Here is a 16717-nt window from a genome sequence, read left to right on the forward strand (position 1 = left end):
GACTTTCTGATACAAAATTGGATGTAAGACATGAAATCGCTCTCTAAAGAAATAGAAATGATCAAAAATAAATGAGTCAAAGTGCAGCTTTGTTAACAGACAAAGAACAAAGATTAAAACATGATATAACTTTTTCCTGTAAAATCAGTAATCTGTTTGATGTTAATATTCAGTTCTGACAAGCCCATTCTATGGCTGCTGCTTGTGCGCTGCTGGCAAGAGCGTGAGGTGACATAACCCTTCTGGAAATTATTGTATCACCAGGCACCAACAGTCGCTAAAAAGTCCATCTAGGGCTTCCCTGGTGGCGCAGTGGTTGAGAGTCCGCCTGCCGATGCAGGGGACACGGGTTCGTGCCCCGGTCCGGGAAGATCCCACATGCCGCGGAGCGGCTGGTCCCGTGAGCCATGGCTGCTGAGCCTGCGCGTCTGGAGCCTGTGCTCCGCAACAGGAGAGGCCACAGTGAGAGGCCTGCGTACCGCAAAACAACAAAAAAAGTCCACCTAGACCCTTTGCTACGTGTATTGGGTCTAATTAGGTAATCTAAGGGAAATGTCAGAGGCTTGGACAGCGATTTAGAGATAAAGGTATTTATTTCAACCCTTATAAGAATTGCGAGATAGAAAACAATAGCTGTAGGGAAATAAATTGTGATTCACCCATCTCATGGAATATTTTTAAATAGCCAGTAAAAATCATGTTCTTAAGGAATATTCAATGACGAAGGGCAGGTTTTTCAAAGTTAGGAAATGTGAAGTGAACAAAAAACATAAAACTAAATATGAGATTAATTTAATTAAGATTTAAATTATTTATAAAGTGTGTCTATATATATATATACATACTTTCTACATGCCTGATAAGAGACCAACAGGAAATATACAGAAATGTTACCAATGTTAGCTGGGTGGTAAGCTCCTCAATGATTTTTTTAATATATATATGCTTTACTCTTTTCTTCTTATAATGGCACGTATTACTTCCCAAGTTGGGAGGGGAGGTGGATGTTGATATTAAAACAATCTCTGTTTTTCCAGTCCCCAGCCCCCGTCATACTCAACTCCCCACCTCTTAATACCACTTAGAGCTGAGTTGCTAGGCATCTTTCAGGCATAGGCCTTTTAAAGGGGCCTTCTCCGTATGCTTCTTGTCTTTTTAAGGTAATCCGGGCCATCTGTGACTCCGAAAGGACATGTTTCTCTCCTGTTTATTAAGAAATTCAAGAAGAGGTCATTGAGACGGGAGTGAAGCGGGAGGGTCCTGCCCACTTGCCCAGGGCACACCCCAGCCGGCCCTCTGACTCTGCACTCAAATCCATCCCCAGGGCCTGCCCAGCCAGTCCCTGTCCCAGGTTCAAGTGAAAGGGCACAGAAACCCACCAGGAATGACCTCACCATGCCTGACCTGGCAAAACAGCGGCTGTTTCATACCTGCTGGCATGAACTTTCCAGCTTTGCCTGCGGACAGGTTTTCTGGTGGTAGAAAAGGAACCTTTAAAGATAATTTAAAATAGAAGTCTCGTTCAGTTTTGCTGCTTTATGATGTTTTTAAATGATTTCTAGAGAGCCCCTGGGCATCTTTATACTTAATACATACGGATGAGGATAACTGTGATTTATAGAGTCCCTTCCATGTGTCACCCTCAGTGCTAAAGGCTTTACAGACTCTATCCCCTTGATTTTCATACAAGCCCTATGAGATAGGTGTCACTCTCCTGTTAGATGGAAAGCAAGTGCTCAGGTCACAGGCTCAGATTTGAGCTCAGCTCCGTGGAGTTCCAGATCCCACCCTCTTAAGGAAACCTCACATTTTTTTTCCACCGAGTTTATCAGGACTTCACTGCTTGAAGGGTCATTGACACATGGAAACCTTTTGTATGTCCGTCCTTATGGATCTTTCTTTGGCTTTGGCTTTCCTATCTCTGTTCTGGTCTTGTTTCATCACAGCATTTAGCTTTAATACCACGTCATTTTTTTATAGAGTGGAAATAAGGTGTCGATCACGACCACCCCATTTGAGAACACATCAATCAAAACGGGGCCAGCCAGGAGAAACAGCTATAAGAGCCGGATGGTAAGGCGGAGCAAGAAAGTCAAGAAGAAGGAAAGTCTGGAAAGGTGAGTTAGAGCCGTCTTCTTCATGGGTTTGGTGCATTCCCACACTGAGGGACATTTACTCCTTGCTTAATTTAAATGCTTGCATATGAGAAGGATCCATTTCCCTGTGAGAAATGTTGCCCCGTGGTTCACAGCTACTTATACATTAGAGTTTATATTCCTTCGTGTAACAGCATTCTTTTTCATAGTGGAAAGACTTAGGTAGTTACACTGTAGAAGAATTTACATTGTTTCTTATCATGTGTGAGAACCATGAAAAGCCCTTTGCCTTTTCTTAAGCCTCTAGACTTCATTTCAGTTAAGTTGGATTTGAGGAACTGAAACTTCAGGCAGTTTTTAGCATTATATCTGTATTTAATAACGTCTTTTACATTATCTAAAAACAAACAGTTGCTATTTTTTAATGCCAGATATTTGAAGATAACTAGATCTTTAAAGCATCCAACTAAGCCTAGAAATAAAAAGGCTTTGTTTTACTGACTGAAAGCCTAACTTGGTTACACGTTTGCACTGTGAGAGGCACCGAGGGTACCATTTTGTGCCCCGTGCAGGCACTGTCGAGGGGTGTGTGTGTGTGTGTGTGTGTGTGTGTGTGTGTGTGTGTGTGTGTGTGTGTGTGTTTCTGGTGAGGATATTTCTTGCCAGGCAGTTGTCTAGATGTGCTCCCTGCATGATGCCACAGCAGCCCTACTTTACCCACTTGGATTTGGTGTGTTGGATCACATTATGAGGATTTTTGATGATAGAAAAGAAAAATAAGCAAATGAAAAAGGAATGATTATTGACTCCAGGAAAGACAGAGTTATACAAGGAAGGAAAATAGAAGTATGGCCAAACTGTGAACAGTATTCATCATGTAAAATAAAGAAAACACCAGCCTTTTTTTTCTAACCAAAAATTTTGGTTTAGCTCTACTAGGAGGAATAGAAACAGGGAAGTGTTTTCGGTTAGAAGGTGGAAGCGGTTGTATAAGAGCTTAATTCTCATTTTTTTGTGGTAGGAAATCAACAGATAATTTATAAAATTGAAAAACTAAAAAAACAGCATAAGCACATTTCATAGCAATATACAGACAAATAGGAGAAGAAACAGCAAAAAGACTAGAAAGTGGTTTCTCTGGGGATTGGGATAAAGGCAGGGCAGGGAGTTGCTATTTTTCATTACAAACTATTTGACTTTTTAACCCAAGTACATGTATTACTGTGATTAAAATTACACACACACACACACACACACACACACACATTTTGAGATCCTTCTTTATTTTTTAATGTGAGCTTTATATTTTAATTGTGGTTTAGGTCATATAGAACACGCTTGCTTCAAGGGGTAGCAGAGTGTAAACTACCTGGGGGTGAAGGAACTCTGTACAGCCACCTGCGCTTTGAAGCCACCTGAAGCTGTGCTTTTAGCTTTCAAATGTGCTCGTTGGACACTAACTACGCATTTGCTTGTGCTGCAGCAAGGTGTCTCCTGCCCTGCTGATGTGATAAGCTTCATTTCACCTTGCTCGGTTTTTCTATGTAAATGTACAGCGTGCACAGTCATTAGGAATATTCAAGAGCTCACAATGGAATAAGCACAGCAAACAGCCCCTCAGAGATAAAGCCTCTACACAGTGTATCACCATCAAAGAATTCTATCCAAGATGATGATTTTTCTTCCAGGGATTTAGTTTGTATTATCTCTTAATTAATTAAATTGTGTCAGTGTGTTTGGGGCTATGTACTCAGAAGCTTTCAGGCAAAAAACCGTGTCCTCAAAAACCTGACGTATAAATAAATGAATGTATATTTATTATATATTTTTCCTATTTTCACAACTCTTCTTAAAGCGCTTGAAATTAAGAGAAGAGAGCTTGCATTGTGTATTATCAAAACCTCTTCCTAAGTCATAAAAAATTTTTGAATATAAAAGTGGGATCCTTCTCTTTAAAAGGATCTGCCATCATCCTATCACCGTCTCTGGCAGAGAGGCGTGTACTGAATGCACTGGTGCTATGGGGTAGGAGGAGTGGTTTTTGGTTTTTGGTTTTGTTTTTTTTTTTGTGGTATGCAGGCCTCTCACCGTTGTAGCCTCTCCCGTTGTGGATGGAGCACAGGCTCCGGACGCGCAGGCTCAGCGGCCATGGCTCAGGGACCCAGCCGCTCCACGGCATGTGGGATCTTCCCGGACCGGGGCCCGAACCCGTGTCCCCTGCATCGGCAGACGGACTCTCAACCACTGCGCCACCAGGGAAGCCCAGAGGAGAGGTTTTGAATGTAGAATCTGATCAGTTTTCTCCTGTTTTCACTCTAGGAGAAGATCCCTTTTCAAAAAACTAGCCAAGCAGCCTTCTCCTTTACTCCACACCAGCCGAAGTTTCTCCTGCTTGAACAGATCCCTGTCATCAGGGGAGAGCCTCCCGGGGTCCCCCACTCACAGCTTGTCTCCCCGATCCCCTACTCCCAGCTACCGCTCCACCCCCGACTTCCCATCCGGTGAGTGAGTCTCCTTGCCTCTCAAGAGTTGAGGGGTCACCATCTGAGATCCTGGAAGAGAGGCTTATTCCTGCTTAAGGAAAGAAGGTTGAGGATGTAATGGACAGAGAACAGGATTTATAGGAAGGTCAGAAGATACAGCTGTTCGGTCCATTAAAAAAGACAGGAAGTACTGGGTTAACCTTTGGTGTGGGGAGGTTTCTCTGAAAAGCATTTATTCACTAGACTTAGACGCCGAGACAATTTGCTGACCTTTACCTGACCTTATCTAAAACAGCTAGGTCTGGAAGCATGGAAAGAAAAGGGAAAGTGGCCGTTGCTCACAGCATCCTGTTTTCCACCCACAGGTACTAACTCCTCCCAGAGCAGCTCCCCAAGCTCTAGTGCCCCCAACTCCCCAGCGGGGTCAGGACACATCCGGCCCAGCACTCTCCATGGCCTGGCCCCCAAACTCGGCGGGCAGCGATACCGGTCAGGAAGACGTAAGTCAGCGGGCAGCATCCCGCTCTCCCCGCTGGCCCGGACTCCCTCTCCAACTCCACAGCCCACCTCCCCTCAGCGGTCACCGTCCCCTCTGTTGGGACATTCACTTGGCAACTCCAAGATTTCTCAAGCCTTTCCCAGCAAAATGCACTCCCCCCCGACCATCGTCAGACACATCGTGAGGCCCAAGAGCGCAGAGCCCCCGCGGTCCCCCCTGCTCAAGCGCGTGCAGTCGGAGGAGAAGCTCTCTCCCTCCTACGGCAGTGACAAGAAGCACCTGTGCTCCCGCAAGCACAGCCTGGAGGTCACCCAGGAGGAGGTGCAGCGGGAACAGTCCCAGCGGGAGGTGACCTTGCAGAGCCTGGAGGAGAACGTGTGCGACACGCCTGCCCTCAGCCGGGCCAGGCCCGTGGAGCAAGGCTGCCTGAAACGCCCTGTGTCCCGGAAGCTGGGCCGACAGGAGTCTGTGGACGAGCTGGACCGAGAGAAGCTGAAGGCCAAGGTGGTGGTGAAGAAACCCGACGGGCTCCCAGAGAAACAGGAATCCCGCCAGAAACCCCATGGACTTGGCAATGATGTGGAAAACATCTCTGCTTTTAGGCTGGAAGAGAGAGAGAAGAAAATCTATCCAAAGGCTTCGGAAAGGTCAAATCATTTTGAAAACAAAGCAGCCGCGCAGGAGGCCCAGGCCCTGGGCAGCCTGCTGAAAGATGCTCTTCACAAGCAGGCCAGTGTGCGGGCCAGCGAGGCTGTCACCTCGGAGGGGACGGCAGCTCCCGGGGACCACAGCCAGGGCACCGGTGACCTCAAACGAGCCTTGGCTCACAGCACCCTCCAAGACGGTCTCTGTCACGCCACCCAGAGGCCCACCTCCGGGAAGGGTGACTACACGGAGAAGGCCCCGCAGGCCAAGGAGGGTCCCCGGTGTGAGAAGTTAGACAGCAAGCTGGCCAACATCGATTACCTCCGAAAGAAGATGTCCCTTGAAGACAAAGATGATGGCCTCTGCCCTGTGCTCAAGCCCAAGATGACACCTGGTGCCCAGGAGGGCCTGCCAGGGAACGCGGGCCGACCGGCCGGGGGGCAGCAGGAGGCCCAGCCGGCCTCCGAGAGCCGCGCGCCGTTCATCAGCAGCCACGTGGCTCAGCTCAGCACCGTCTCCTTTGTCCCTCTCAAGGCCCTTTCTGGCCGTGTGGACGGCGGAGCGGAGAAGCCGGGCTTGGCTGCTCCAGAGTCGCCTGTCCGGAAAAGCCCCTCCGAGTATAAGCTGGAAGGGCGGTCCGTGTCATGCCTGAAGCCCATTGAGGGCACTTTGGACATTGCTCTGCTGTCTGGACCGCAGGCCTCCAAGACGGAGCTGCTTTCACCAGAGCCTGCCCAGAGCCCCAGCCCAGGCAGTGACGTAGGGCCCCCTGTGCCACAGGCTCCCGCCGGCAGCGTGGGGAGGAAGGGTGAAACTGCGGCTCAGAGGGAGTCCTCCCCTGCCAGCTTCAAGGTGAACAAATCCTACCTGCTCGAGCCCCGGTTCCCACCACCCAGCCGGGGTCTGCAGGGCTCACCGGCGGCACCCCTGCCTGACCCAGAGCTGAAGCTGGACAGGAAGGTTTCCCACGCAGCCAGGACCCCATCGACCATCGTGGAAAGCCATCCCCAGCGGCGAGAGGGCAGCCCCAGCCAACACCAAGACCGCAGCCCTGATGTTAAGCTCCTTCCCCTCCTGGGGCAGAACCTCCAAGGTGCTGACCCGTCTAGATTGCGCAGCGCACTCCCACCTGAAGGTGCCCCCTTGAGGGAGAAGCTGAGCGGGAGGGAGTCGTCCGAAAGGGGCCCTTCCACAGCCAGAAGTGAGCGGTTGGCTTTGAGGGCCGACATCCGCAGAGACCCCTCCAAGGAGCTGTATCCACTAGAAGCTGCTAAAACCAGTGACAACTCCAAAACCCTCCCCGCTGTGGGGAGGACCCGCCCAGATGTCTCCACCCAGACCCAGGCCTTGGAGAAAGCATGCGGGCCTTGTGGGAAAGCAAACCCCAAAGACGGCCGAGATGAGGTGAGGCCACTGGCCAGAGAAGACCCCTCTTTGCACTCTGCAGCGGCTCCTTGTGAGAGGGAGCTGGGCAAGGGAAGGAGTGGCCCGGAATCTAAGCTGGCGTCTGCTCCTGCCAGGTGGTCTCTGGAGCCACCCGGGACAGAGAGTGAGAAGAGTGAAAAGCTCTCCGGTTTCCGATCTGTGCAGAAAGATGGTCCCAAGGAACCAGAAAGGAAAGAACAGCCCCTGCAGAAGCATCTCACCAGTAGCTCTCAGCCCCTACCTACCACCAAAGAGCTCCCTAGCCTGGCCGCTCAGCAGCATTACATTCAACAAAGTTACCCTGCTGGCTCTCTGCCTGGGAGCAAGCCCTGCGCTACAGACTCAAGCCTGGGCCTCCAGGACCCTCCCAAGCCCGCTACCGCGCTCTATGAAAGCAGCAGCCACAAACCCAGGTCTGGCCCTGACACAGACCCTCCAAAGTCTAAGCACCCGGACCAGCCCCTCTCCTTCCAGAAGCTGAGCGTTGAGGCTGTAGTGGGCAAAGACCCTGGTGCTCAGCCCCCCGGCAAAGAGGGGAAGGGCAGCAGTAAGGGTGTGTCAGAGAAGTTCCCTGCCCTCCCAGGTTCCCAGAACACAGCCCGCGAAGTGATTGGCCAGGGAGCAAGTGGGCCCTCAGTCCCGCTACACACGGAATGGGGTCCTCTAGACACCAAGCTGAGACCCACCAGCAGTGGGCATCCCCCAGAGGCACTGGAGAAGCCCGCACATCCACCACGGCAAGGACCCCCAGGGGCCAGTGAGTCGGTGGACCAGAAACTTACCACTGTTGGGGAAAGGCAAAACCCATCTCCAAAGGCCCCCAAACCATCCACTGTGAAAGATTATCCCCCTTTGTGCAAACAGACAGACAGGAGCCTGAGTCCGCTGGCTGCCAGCGCTGACGCCGGGAAGTCTGAAGGCAAGAAATGCACCGAAGCACTTTACTCCCCTGTGGACAGCGGGAAGCCGGGGGCCAGCCTTTCCCCGGCACAAGGTGAGGCTGGGCCCAAGGGCACGGAGAGGCCGGCAGCAGCCTCCGGGAAGGGCTGGCTGGAGGCCAAGGGGAAAGGGCCCGATTCCCAGAAGCCACTGACGGAGGCGGGCAAGCCCAGTGGCATGAAACGGTCGCCCTCGGCCACGGCGCAGAGCTCTTTCTGCTGCGCTGCGCTCCCCGAGAAGTCTCTGAGCTACTCCTCTGGCTTTCCCGAGGCCAGATCAGTAGTTCCAGAGACTTCTACAACCTGCAGCGACACCTTCTCTGCCAAGGCCGGCAGGGCCACGGCTGAGCCCCCAGCCTCCAGCAGCAGGGACCATCGGAAGCCCCTGCCTGCGGGGGATGGCAGAACCCAAATGACAAAGAGCGACTCCCTGCCATCCTTCCGCAGCTCAGCCGTCACTCTGGAGTCCTATCACCCCAACCCAGGCGTGGGGGAGGGCGCCAGCCACCGGGACAGGGCCCTCTCAGGAGCAGCCAGCACGGGAGAAACCAAAGGGAAAGAGCCGGCCCCCGCCCAGCCAGCTCAGACTAAGAAGCAGAATGTGGGCAGAGAGGTGACCAAGCTGTTCCCCACTCCAAGCACGGAGCGCCCCATCGCCCTTCCTTCTGAGAAGGACTCCGGGGTGCGACAGAGGCGGGGGAAAGAGAGTTTGCGCGGCAGCCCGCACAAAAAGGCCTTGTGATGGGGCAGGCCCCCGGCGGGACTGGGGGACCCAGCCTGCGTGTGTAACTGCATCTTGACTACCTTGGAAACCAGCACTGTGGGAAACCCGGCCCCCCAGGCAGAGCCTGGAGCCTCACCGAAGAAGGGGGAGAGAAGAGACAGGAAAAGAAGGGACCTTCTTCCAAATGCCTTCCCAATTGGAACCGGTAAACTGTTACCAGATAGTGTTTGTACAAAAAAATAAAAATAAAAAAACAAAAAATCTTTTTGGTTGAGGTTGAGGGTTGTTGAGGAAAACGATTTTCTCTGTAAATACCTAGCAATGTGTTTGGTTTGGGGGATATAGAGTCGATACTTTGCTGCTGATGGCGTCATTTACTACAACTTTTTTTTTTTAATAAGATTTTTGCTCTACCATTGATCATAATGCAGTAATGAAGCAAAGTGGTTAAACCTGGGTATATATGTAAAAGTATAGATACACCCATATTCGTGTATATACACATCCACCCACGTGTTTTGGTCTGTGGTTGAAAAGAATATTTCAAGGCTACATTTTTCTATGTTAAAACATTCTAAGTCGAGTTGAAGGTGAAAGAAAGCCCAAAATACACTAGATTGTAAGCTTTCATGTGTATTTTTAACGAGTGATTTTGATAGTACTGTATCTGGCTACCTATACTTCCAGATCTAAAGAACTACTCGAATCACTGCATTTGGAATCCTCCTCTTCCATCAGAAATGGCCACAACAGATGGAGCTAGCCATTTTCATTTCATGGTCATCCTAATAGCCATTTGATCCTGGGCCCAGCTGTCTGAAAGGCCAGTTGTCCTTGTCTGTGGGTGTGTATGTCAGCTCCTCACCATAGGTAGAGCGGGGGCTATAAACACATGTCGACTTATTCCTGTTCTTTTGCTTTCCCGTCTGTTCTCTCGCTTTTCCTTTTCTTGCTCTTAAACTCAGGCCTTTATGCTATGAGTCACTAGTCTAAGAAGCACACATTTTATAGTAGTTCTGCACCAGCCCTGCTGTTGAACATAAAGGAAAGTTGCTGGCCGCACACAAATCTGCTAGTACTTAGGTTGAGTAATAAGCATCAGGCATTGGAAGAGGTTTTAAATTTGCTTTTTTGAGGAAAAGTCGGGGGACGGGGTGGGGTTGTGGATTTTGGCATCATAGCATATATTTTAAGGAATAATCAGGACATCAGATACATTTTAATACATAGCTGGGGCCTTATGTTGTAGATGAAGCTTGCTGTTTTTAGCAAGTTCCTGGGTTTCACATTCATTTCTGATGCATCAGGTAGCTCCATACATTTCATAACATGATCTCTTTATTTGTATGCAAAAAAAATACTGTATTAATAAAGAGCAGCATTTTTGTAACAAAAAGACTTGTTGGAGCTATTTGGTGCTTGAATGTGACTGTCCTTTTTACTTTTGCTAAGCCTTATTTAAATTTTGTATACCATGGAATATGTAGAATTTGTCCAATCATTTTAGTGCTGAGGGGATCTTTTTGTTTGTTTTTTGTTGCAGTTTTCCTTCCTGGTGGATTGTTTTATATTGTAAGACAGCACTTGCTGACATAAGTACTAAGGCACTAAGAGAAAAAACACACAGATAAGTATTTATAAGATGCTTGGGATCCGTAGCAGGATTTTTTGTTTTGTAAGAGAGAAAAAAAAAAAAATTACCATGAAGAAATACTAATCCAGCACCCAACCCAATGTCTTAGTATCTTCAGGCTATAAAATTGTTCACCTAAGCCCAGCTTTATCTTACAGCCCTGTGGATTATAAATCATTCAGTGAGGCTGTAAACTCCGCTCCAAAAACAAAGGCGTAACTTAAACTGCTTCGTTGTCCTTCATTGTAAAATGAGTTGGCAATGGCAAAAAAAAAAAAAAAAAGAAAAACGTCTCCTCCTTGCTCCGAATTTTTTTCCCATGAGGTTTTAGCCATTCCCCATCACTATGTTGTGAATTGTAGAAGAAACAAATATGTTGAAAGATCTTGAATGGGTTTCAAAAATGGTCTCAACATTTATAATTCATACGTGCATTTGGTGGTTGTCATAACCCGATCCTTTTGCACCCAGACATCTAGACAGGCCTATCGGGGAGGTAGTTTATGGTTTACAGCCTTTGCTTTTTAACTGTCCACTTTCCTTTAAAGCACAACTAGCTGCTTGTTTACAAATGATATTTTTTAATGTATATTTTGTATAGTGTATTATCATTTTTGCCAAATATGTTTTTGCATTTTGGATGGCTACAGAGTACCTAAGGTTGCATTCATGTAATACCTGTTTGTTGTTGTAAACCTCTCCAGTCAGCTGGTAGAAATTCTCCTGTGTTCTATTTGGTCGGTCTCCTGTGATTGTAAGATGTGCTCCTCGGTAGTATTCCCAGCTGTAGATTTACCAGCTTAAAAGTTTGTTAGGATCTGTGCAATAAAGTGTTTGCAGTCTTATTTTCTCTAAGAAATTCCCTATGGATGTCATAATTGTTGTATATTGAGCAAATATTTATACTTATGCAGTTGCATAACATTGAAATAAAAATTTAGCATGAAAAGATCATGACCATTAAGTTTTTTCCCATATACACACATACATAGTGTCTCGAAAACATTACTGAATGTAACTCTCTCTTATGGAAAGGATGGTTTTCTGCAGATTCCTTTTGGTGAGTGGAGTGGTTTGCTAATTTTTTTAACCCACACGAACATGTTCCATTCTTTGAGATTAAGTCTTCCTTTAACTCCTTCCTGTGTTTTCTACCAACCTTCTTCCTTTCCTGCAGAACTTACCATCTTTCACATCATGCTCACCATTTTCCCTGCTGTCTCAGGAAGAAGTGTCCTTTCTCCATGACTCCACCTACTTCAATTCTCCCAAAACCTTGCTCCGTCAATTACCATTGTGTTCTCTCATCTTTCTTTTCCTCCCATCCTGTCTCCTCCCTCATAGTTAAAAAGCATTAAGACCATCAGGAAGGAAGGAAGCAACCTAACATTTATTGTCTGCCTACTATATGTGTACCCTTAGTACTGGGCAAGATGCTTTTTATCTGCCATCTTCTTGGAGCCCCAACACAAGCCTCAAACCAGATGGTGGTGGCATCCCCATTTTACTGATGAGCAAATAGGCCCAGACAGGCTATGTGACTTACTTAACATATACCCTGTAAAGAGAGCTTGGATTAGAGCGTGGAATTTTCTGGCTCTAAAGCTGTTGACTTTTCTAAACATTACCAGGTATCATGCAATTGAATTCAGGACCCAGGGCCCTCTGTGAATGATCTAAGCCATCTCATTTTCTAAGTTTACATGCAAAAAAAAATCATATGGTGCAAAATTACAAACCTGATGATTGGCAGGAAACCATGAGCCAAACAAGCTAATCGTTCTCTGTAATAGGACTTCTTTATTAGTCCTAATTAATTACTAATTAATCAGTAGGCAATTTCCCTTCTAGATTTTTGGTTCACAACACAAATGTTACATGCAAAAGTGTAGCTCTGTTAACTGCGGAAATTTGCTTACTTCAGTAGAGGCCAGACATTAAGGAATTCAGTGGTAGGGCAGTTCACTCAATTTAATTTCCTTCCTGCCAGTATGTTTTTAACACTTTCCACAAAGTCATCATTTTATGTTATTCCTCTTTCTTCCTACCTCCTACCCCAGTTAGTATTGTATGCGTCTCATATATCTAGGAGAGCTGGAAATGACCACAGCTTTGTTGAACCTTGGTTTTATTACTTTCTGTATACTAAACGTCAGTCACTTGGCCCAGGTTCAGGGCCTGAGGTGTGTGGCAGTTCAGACACCTCAGACCCTGTACTGGAAGCATTAGCACCATTCGTCATAAAAATCATGCAGCAGCGTCGCCTGGATTCCTGGGAATCCAAAAGACAAGGTCACCGTCTCTTATCACAGGCTGCCGGCAGGACTGTCAAGCCCAATACTTGGATGCAGGCAATAAAAGAATCTTCTACCAAGACGGACTGGACATCGAGTCTGTTCACATGTGGGGAAAAGGAAGATCTGTTGCATATGGTTACTAGGAATTGCTCCACGCAGCTTTACAGAAAGTCTGTTAATATTGTAAAGCTGACGGACTCTAACAAAGTCATCTGATGTTTCACTGAAGCACTGCCCGGAGAGGGCTGTCAGAACCTGGAGGTGAAGGGTGAAGCTATTTACAAGGCCTAAAGCAAGCATGTTGCTTTAGGCTACTGAGCCTTCGTATGTCAGCTGGCGTCTCCATATCCTCCAGCCCTAACCTGTCTAAATAAAAATCTTTTGCCTGAAAGTTCTGTCCCTTTGGCATGCATATGCTGTGTGAAGCAGTACTGGGCTGAAGTGACTTTCCTCGGCTGGAGGCAGTCCTTTGTAGGGACAGAGGGTAGTTCCTGTGGACGGCCTCCCACACCCATCAGTTCAGTGCTACCCAGTCATGTGACTCCTAGCTCCTCAGCCTATTACCCCTTTCAAGTGGAGATCCTTAGAACAACTATGGCCCCCTCTGTCCTCAAGGAAAAGGAAAGAGCAACCCAGGAAGCTTGGGCTTGAGCATTTGCATTTGAAATCACAAAGCCTTAGGAAAAGGCTGCTCCTTTCTCAGTACTATCTAAATTCTCACTACCTCTTAATTCTTGTGCCTTTGTGAAAACAAAAAAATCTTTAAAAAGAAAAATTCTGAATTTTTCCTTTATTGCACAATACATGATCAATTGAAGGCAAATTAAAAATACAGAAAAGCAAAAAAACCAGTTTGAATCACTGCAATTCCCCAGCCACTTTCATTCTTCAATCTATATGGATTTTTAGGTTACAAAAAATAATAATAATAGTGGGCATGATGTTTCGTAACCTCTTTTGCTTAGTATGAAATAAAAAATGTATTTCAATGTCTATAAATATACTCCTGCAATATTATTTATAATGGCCGCATGGCATTTCATGTTAAGGACATGCTGCATTATTTTCTCTCACGCGCACGTTCACAAGTAGGGAAGCTCAGATGCAGATGTTTGAGGTCATCCTACTCTTCAGTTCTTGGCTCATCAACCTTGGCGCCGAGGTTCATGAAACTTATCCCTACACTTCCATCCAGCCTCCTCTCCTACCCCACAGGCACCTTTGTTAATGGTTTGGTTTTGTGTTCTTAAAAAACATAGGTATCATTGTTCTGTATACATGTATTGTTAATTGATAAAAATCATGTTAATATGTCATTTGGGTTTTTTTCTTTTCCATCAAGCTCTGTTGGTTCACAAAATGACTCTCATACGTAGAGGACAAGGAGAGGCCAAAGAAAGAGGCAGTCACTCCAGAGTGGTAAGTGGCAGGTTTAATAAGCAAGGGAACTTACATATGAGGCTTATCTTGGGCTGCCACAACACCAGGAGATCTCCGCACCCACCTGCCAGGATCTTAAAAGTTGATATAGAAACCTTACCGGGGTTCAGTTGTGTATACCCCGCAGATGGTCTCAGCAACACCTGGCTCTCAAGGCTGCATCCTGGAAAATGGCTCCCACTGTGGGAACACCACACATGCTTTACAAGGCCAGGGGAGGAGATGCGGAGACTCCAATTGCCCGGGTCCAGCTTTCCGTTCAACTGGAGATCATGTCCTCTCCATGACCTCCTCCAACACTATATGCTTAAAATTCAACTACCTTGCTGTAGCTGTATCTAATCCATCGCTTCTGGCTACTGTATGATACCCCATGGTGTGTGTCTTATACGTTTTACCTGCCCATTTTCCTAGTGATGAGCTCTCAAATTGCTTTGAACTTCCCCCTCCATGAATAACGCCGAACCGCTTATTGTTGTGGAATTGTGACATTTTGTGATACACACCCAGCTCGGGATTGGTGGGCCGCATATTTAATTTGATGAATTTTTGCCTCACGGTCCTAGAATAGCTGCACCAGTCTACACCCATAAGCAGTGCATTGCAGTTCCTATAACCCTACATCCCACCTACACTTTTATCCAGCTTCCTCTTTTTGCCAGACTGATATAAAACTTTATCTCATTTGAACTTGTTTTTCTTTAATTCCTAGTAGTTTCAGCATGTTTATGTTGTTACTCCACCCAAGAACGTAGAATGTCTTTAATCATTTATCTCTTGTTGGATATTTAGGTTGTTTCCAAAGACAGGAGAAAGAGAAAAAGGGTCTACCAAGCTGTTTAGAAAGCCCGTGAACCGACATAAAGGAAGAAGGGGAAGACAGATGAATGCTCAGGTGACCTGCTGTCCTCTACTTACCTTTGTAGGATCTAGTACCATGTCTCGAACAGCCAAATGTTTAGAGACTATTATCTAAAGATGGGAGGAGGGGTGGCGAGAGATGAATGTTCAATGCAGTCCACTGTTTAATCTTTAATGAGCAATAATGGCTTTTTAAAACCAAATTTAAGAATAGTAGATTCATCCTTTCCTTTTTCAAGACCCACAGTATTCCATAAGTGATTTCAAATTGTCAACAGCTGGGATGGAGTGGGGGTAGGTGGGAGAGCAGGGTAGTTGAGGGGCAGAGGCCTGTGGCCTGGCAGTGATGGCAGAAGAGACTAATGAGCTGCTTGCCCAGATGTCTCACCCTCGGATTGGAAGGCTCCTGAACACTTTTTTCCCATTTTGTTCGGAAATTTCCTCTTACAGGATACAGGGTAGTTTTTCAGCTCATTTGACTCATGGAGCCTAACACAGGTTTCTGTTTCTGTTTGATAAAGTTAAGATCCAAGGCCAACCCTAGTCTAACAGAATCCCGGTATCCAGAGGTGGGGCACAGGAATCTGTTTGGTAAAGAATTCCCCAGATGATTCTGCTGATAAACCAGTAGCCGGGAGCTCTGGGAGAAACACTGGGCCGCTGATTCCTCTGCAGCCTTCAGACCAACTCCTGCCACACCAGGCATCCTAGCTCTTGATGTATCGGGCGATTGATTCAAACTCAACACCCAGGACCACGCCGTCGTGACTTGCGTAGAACTAACTTCATCCTCTCTTGCTGTAATTCAAGTTAATTTTCTCTTTAACATTCAGGGCAGATAGAAAGCAATGTCAGCCACCCCTCTTGTCTGCTATACTAATATATGAAAACTTTATAGTCGTTTATTTCATGCTTTTGTAAACTTCAAAATTGTAAGCGGCACTTACTGGGGAATTAGATGGGTAGAAATAAAATGACAGTTTCCTGCCCTGAAATTTTACATAGATACATAGATAACGGCTGTGTTTGGGTCTGTGCTGCATTCAGTTAACAGTGATGGCTGCTGGCACAGGGGAAATGTAAAACGTGCTCCCAGACTGTGGGAGTTGCAGCCCACGCAGAGTCCCCCGTGATGGAGGCCAAGCTGCTTTTTATGGACTTCAATGCTATTTGCTTCAGTACACCTTGAAATGCAGGGTCAGCTCACTGAGCTACGATATGCAATAATAGCACGTTTTTATAGGAGTAGCTTGTCATAGCAGCCACAACATGTGATACATAAAACCAGTGAACACACCATATCTGCAGAGTCTATCCTAGTAACCAGGATAAAGCAATAAAACTGACAGCAGCCATCAAAAACTCCCTTTCTGACTTTGTAGGGTGAATTGACTGTTGCTTAAAACAGAGGAGCTGTAGATGCATCAGTGCTCAGTTATGGAGTAGCACATGGCATCGCATGGAAGGGGCCTGATACATGAAAGCAAGATGGGCAATTACATATTGCTAGGGCTTGGGTCCCTACGGTCTTTAGTGCAATGCAATCCTCATCAGAGATGCTCTATAGGAAGTTTTTGCTTTTCCAAGTTACACATTAAATATTATGGAGGACAGTGTGGCTAGGGAGTGGTAGGTCAGCAATTAGTATTTCCTATCTGCAGCTTAAATCCTTAAGG

The 16717-nt window shown here is 46.7% G+C and overlaps 1 protein-coding gene across 13 annotated transcripts in view; it reads left to right on the plus strand.

Moving 5' to 3' along the window:
* MAST4 (microtubule associated serine/threonine kinase family member 4) overlaps positions 1 to 10732 on the plus strand; it is a 574487-nt gene extending 563755 nt beyond the window's left edge. For all 13 annotated transcript variants that reach the window (XM_067031060.1, XM_067031056.1, XM_067031059.1 and 10 more), the window contains 3 exons: positions 1981 to 2117; positions 4416 to 4597; positions 4945 to 10732. In XM_067031060.1, the coding sequence (XP_066887161.1) occupies positions 1981 to 2117; positions 4416 to 4597; positions 4945 to 8828 (4203 nt within the window). In that variant the 3' untranslated portion in view covers positions 8829 to 10732. The remainder of the gene's footprint in view (positions 1 to 1980; positions 2118 to 4415; positions 4598 to 4944) is intronic.
* Positions 10733 to 16717: the final 5985 nt, after the last annotated feature.

Source organism: Kogia breviceps, chromosome 4 (genome assembly GCF_026419965.1).
Source record: "Kogia breviceps isolate mKogBre1 chromosome 4, mKogBre1 haplotype 1, whole genome shotgun sequence".
NCBI lineage: Eukaryota > Metazoa > Chordata > Mammalia > Artiodactyla > Physeteridae > Kogia > Kogia breviceps.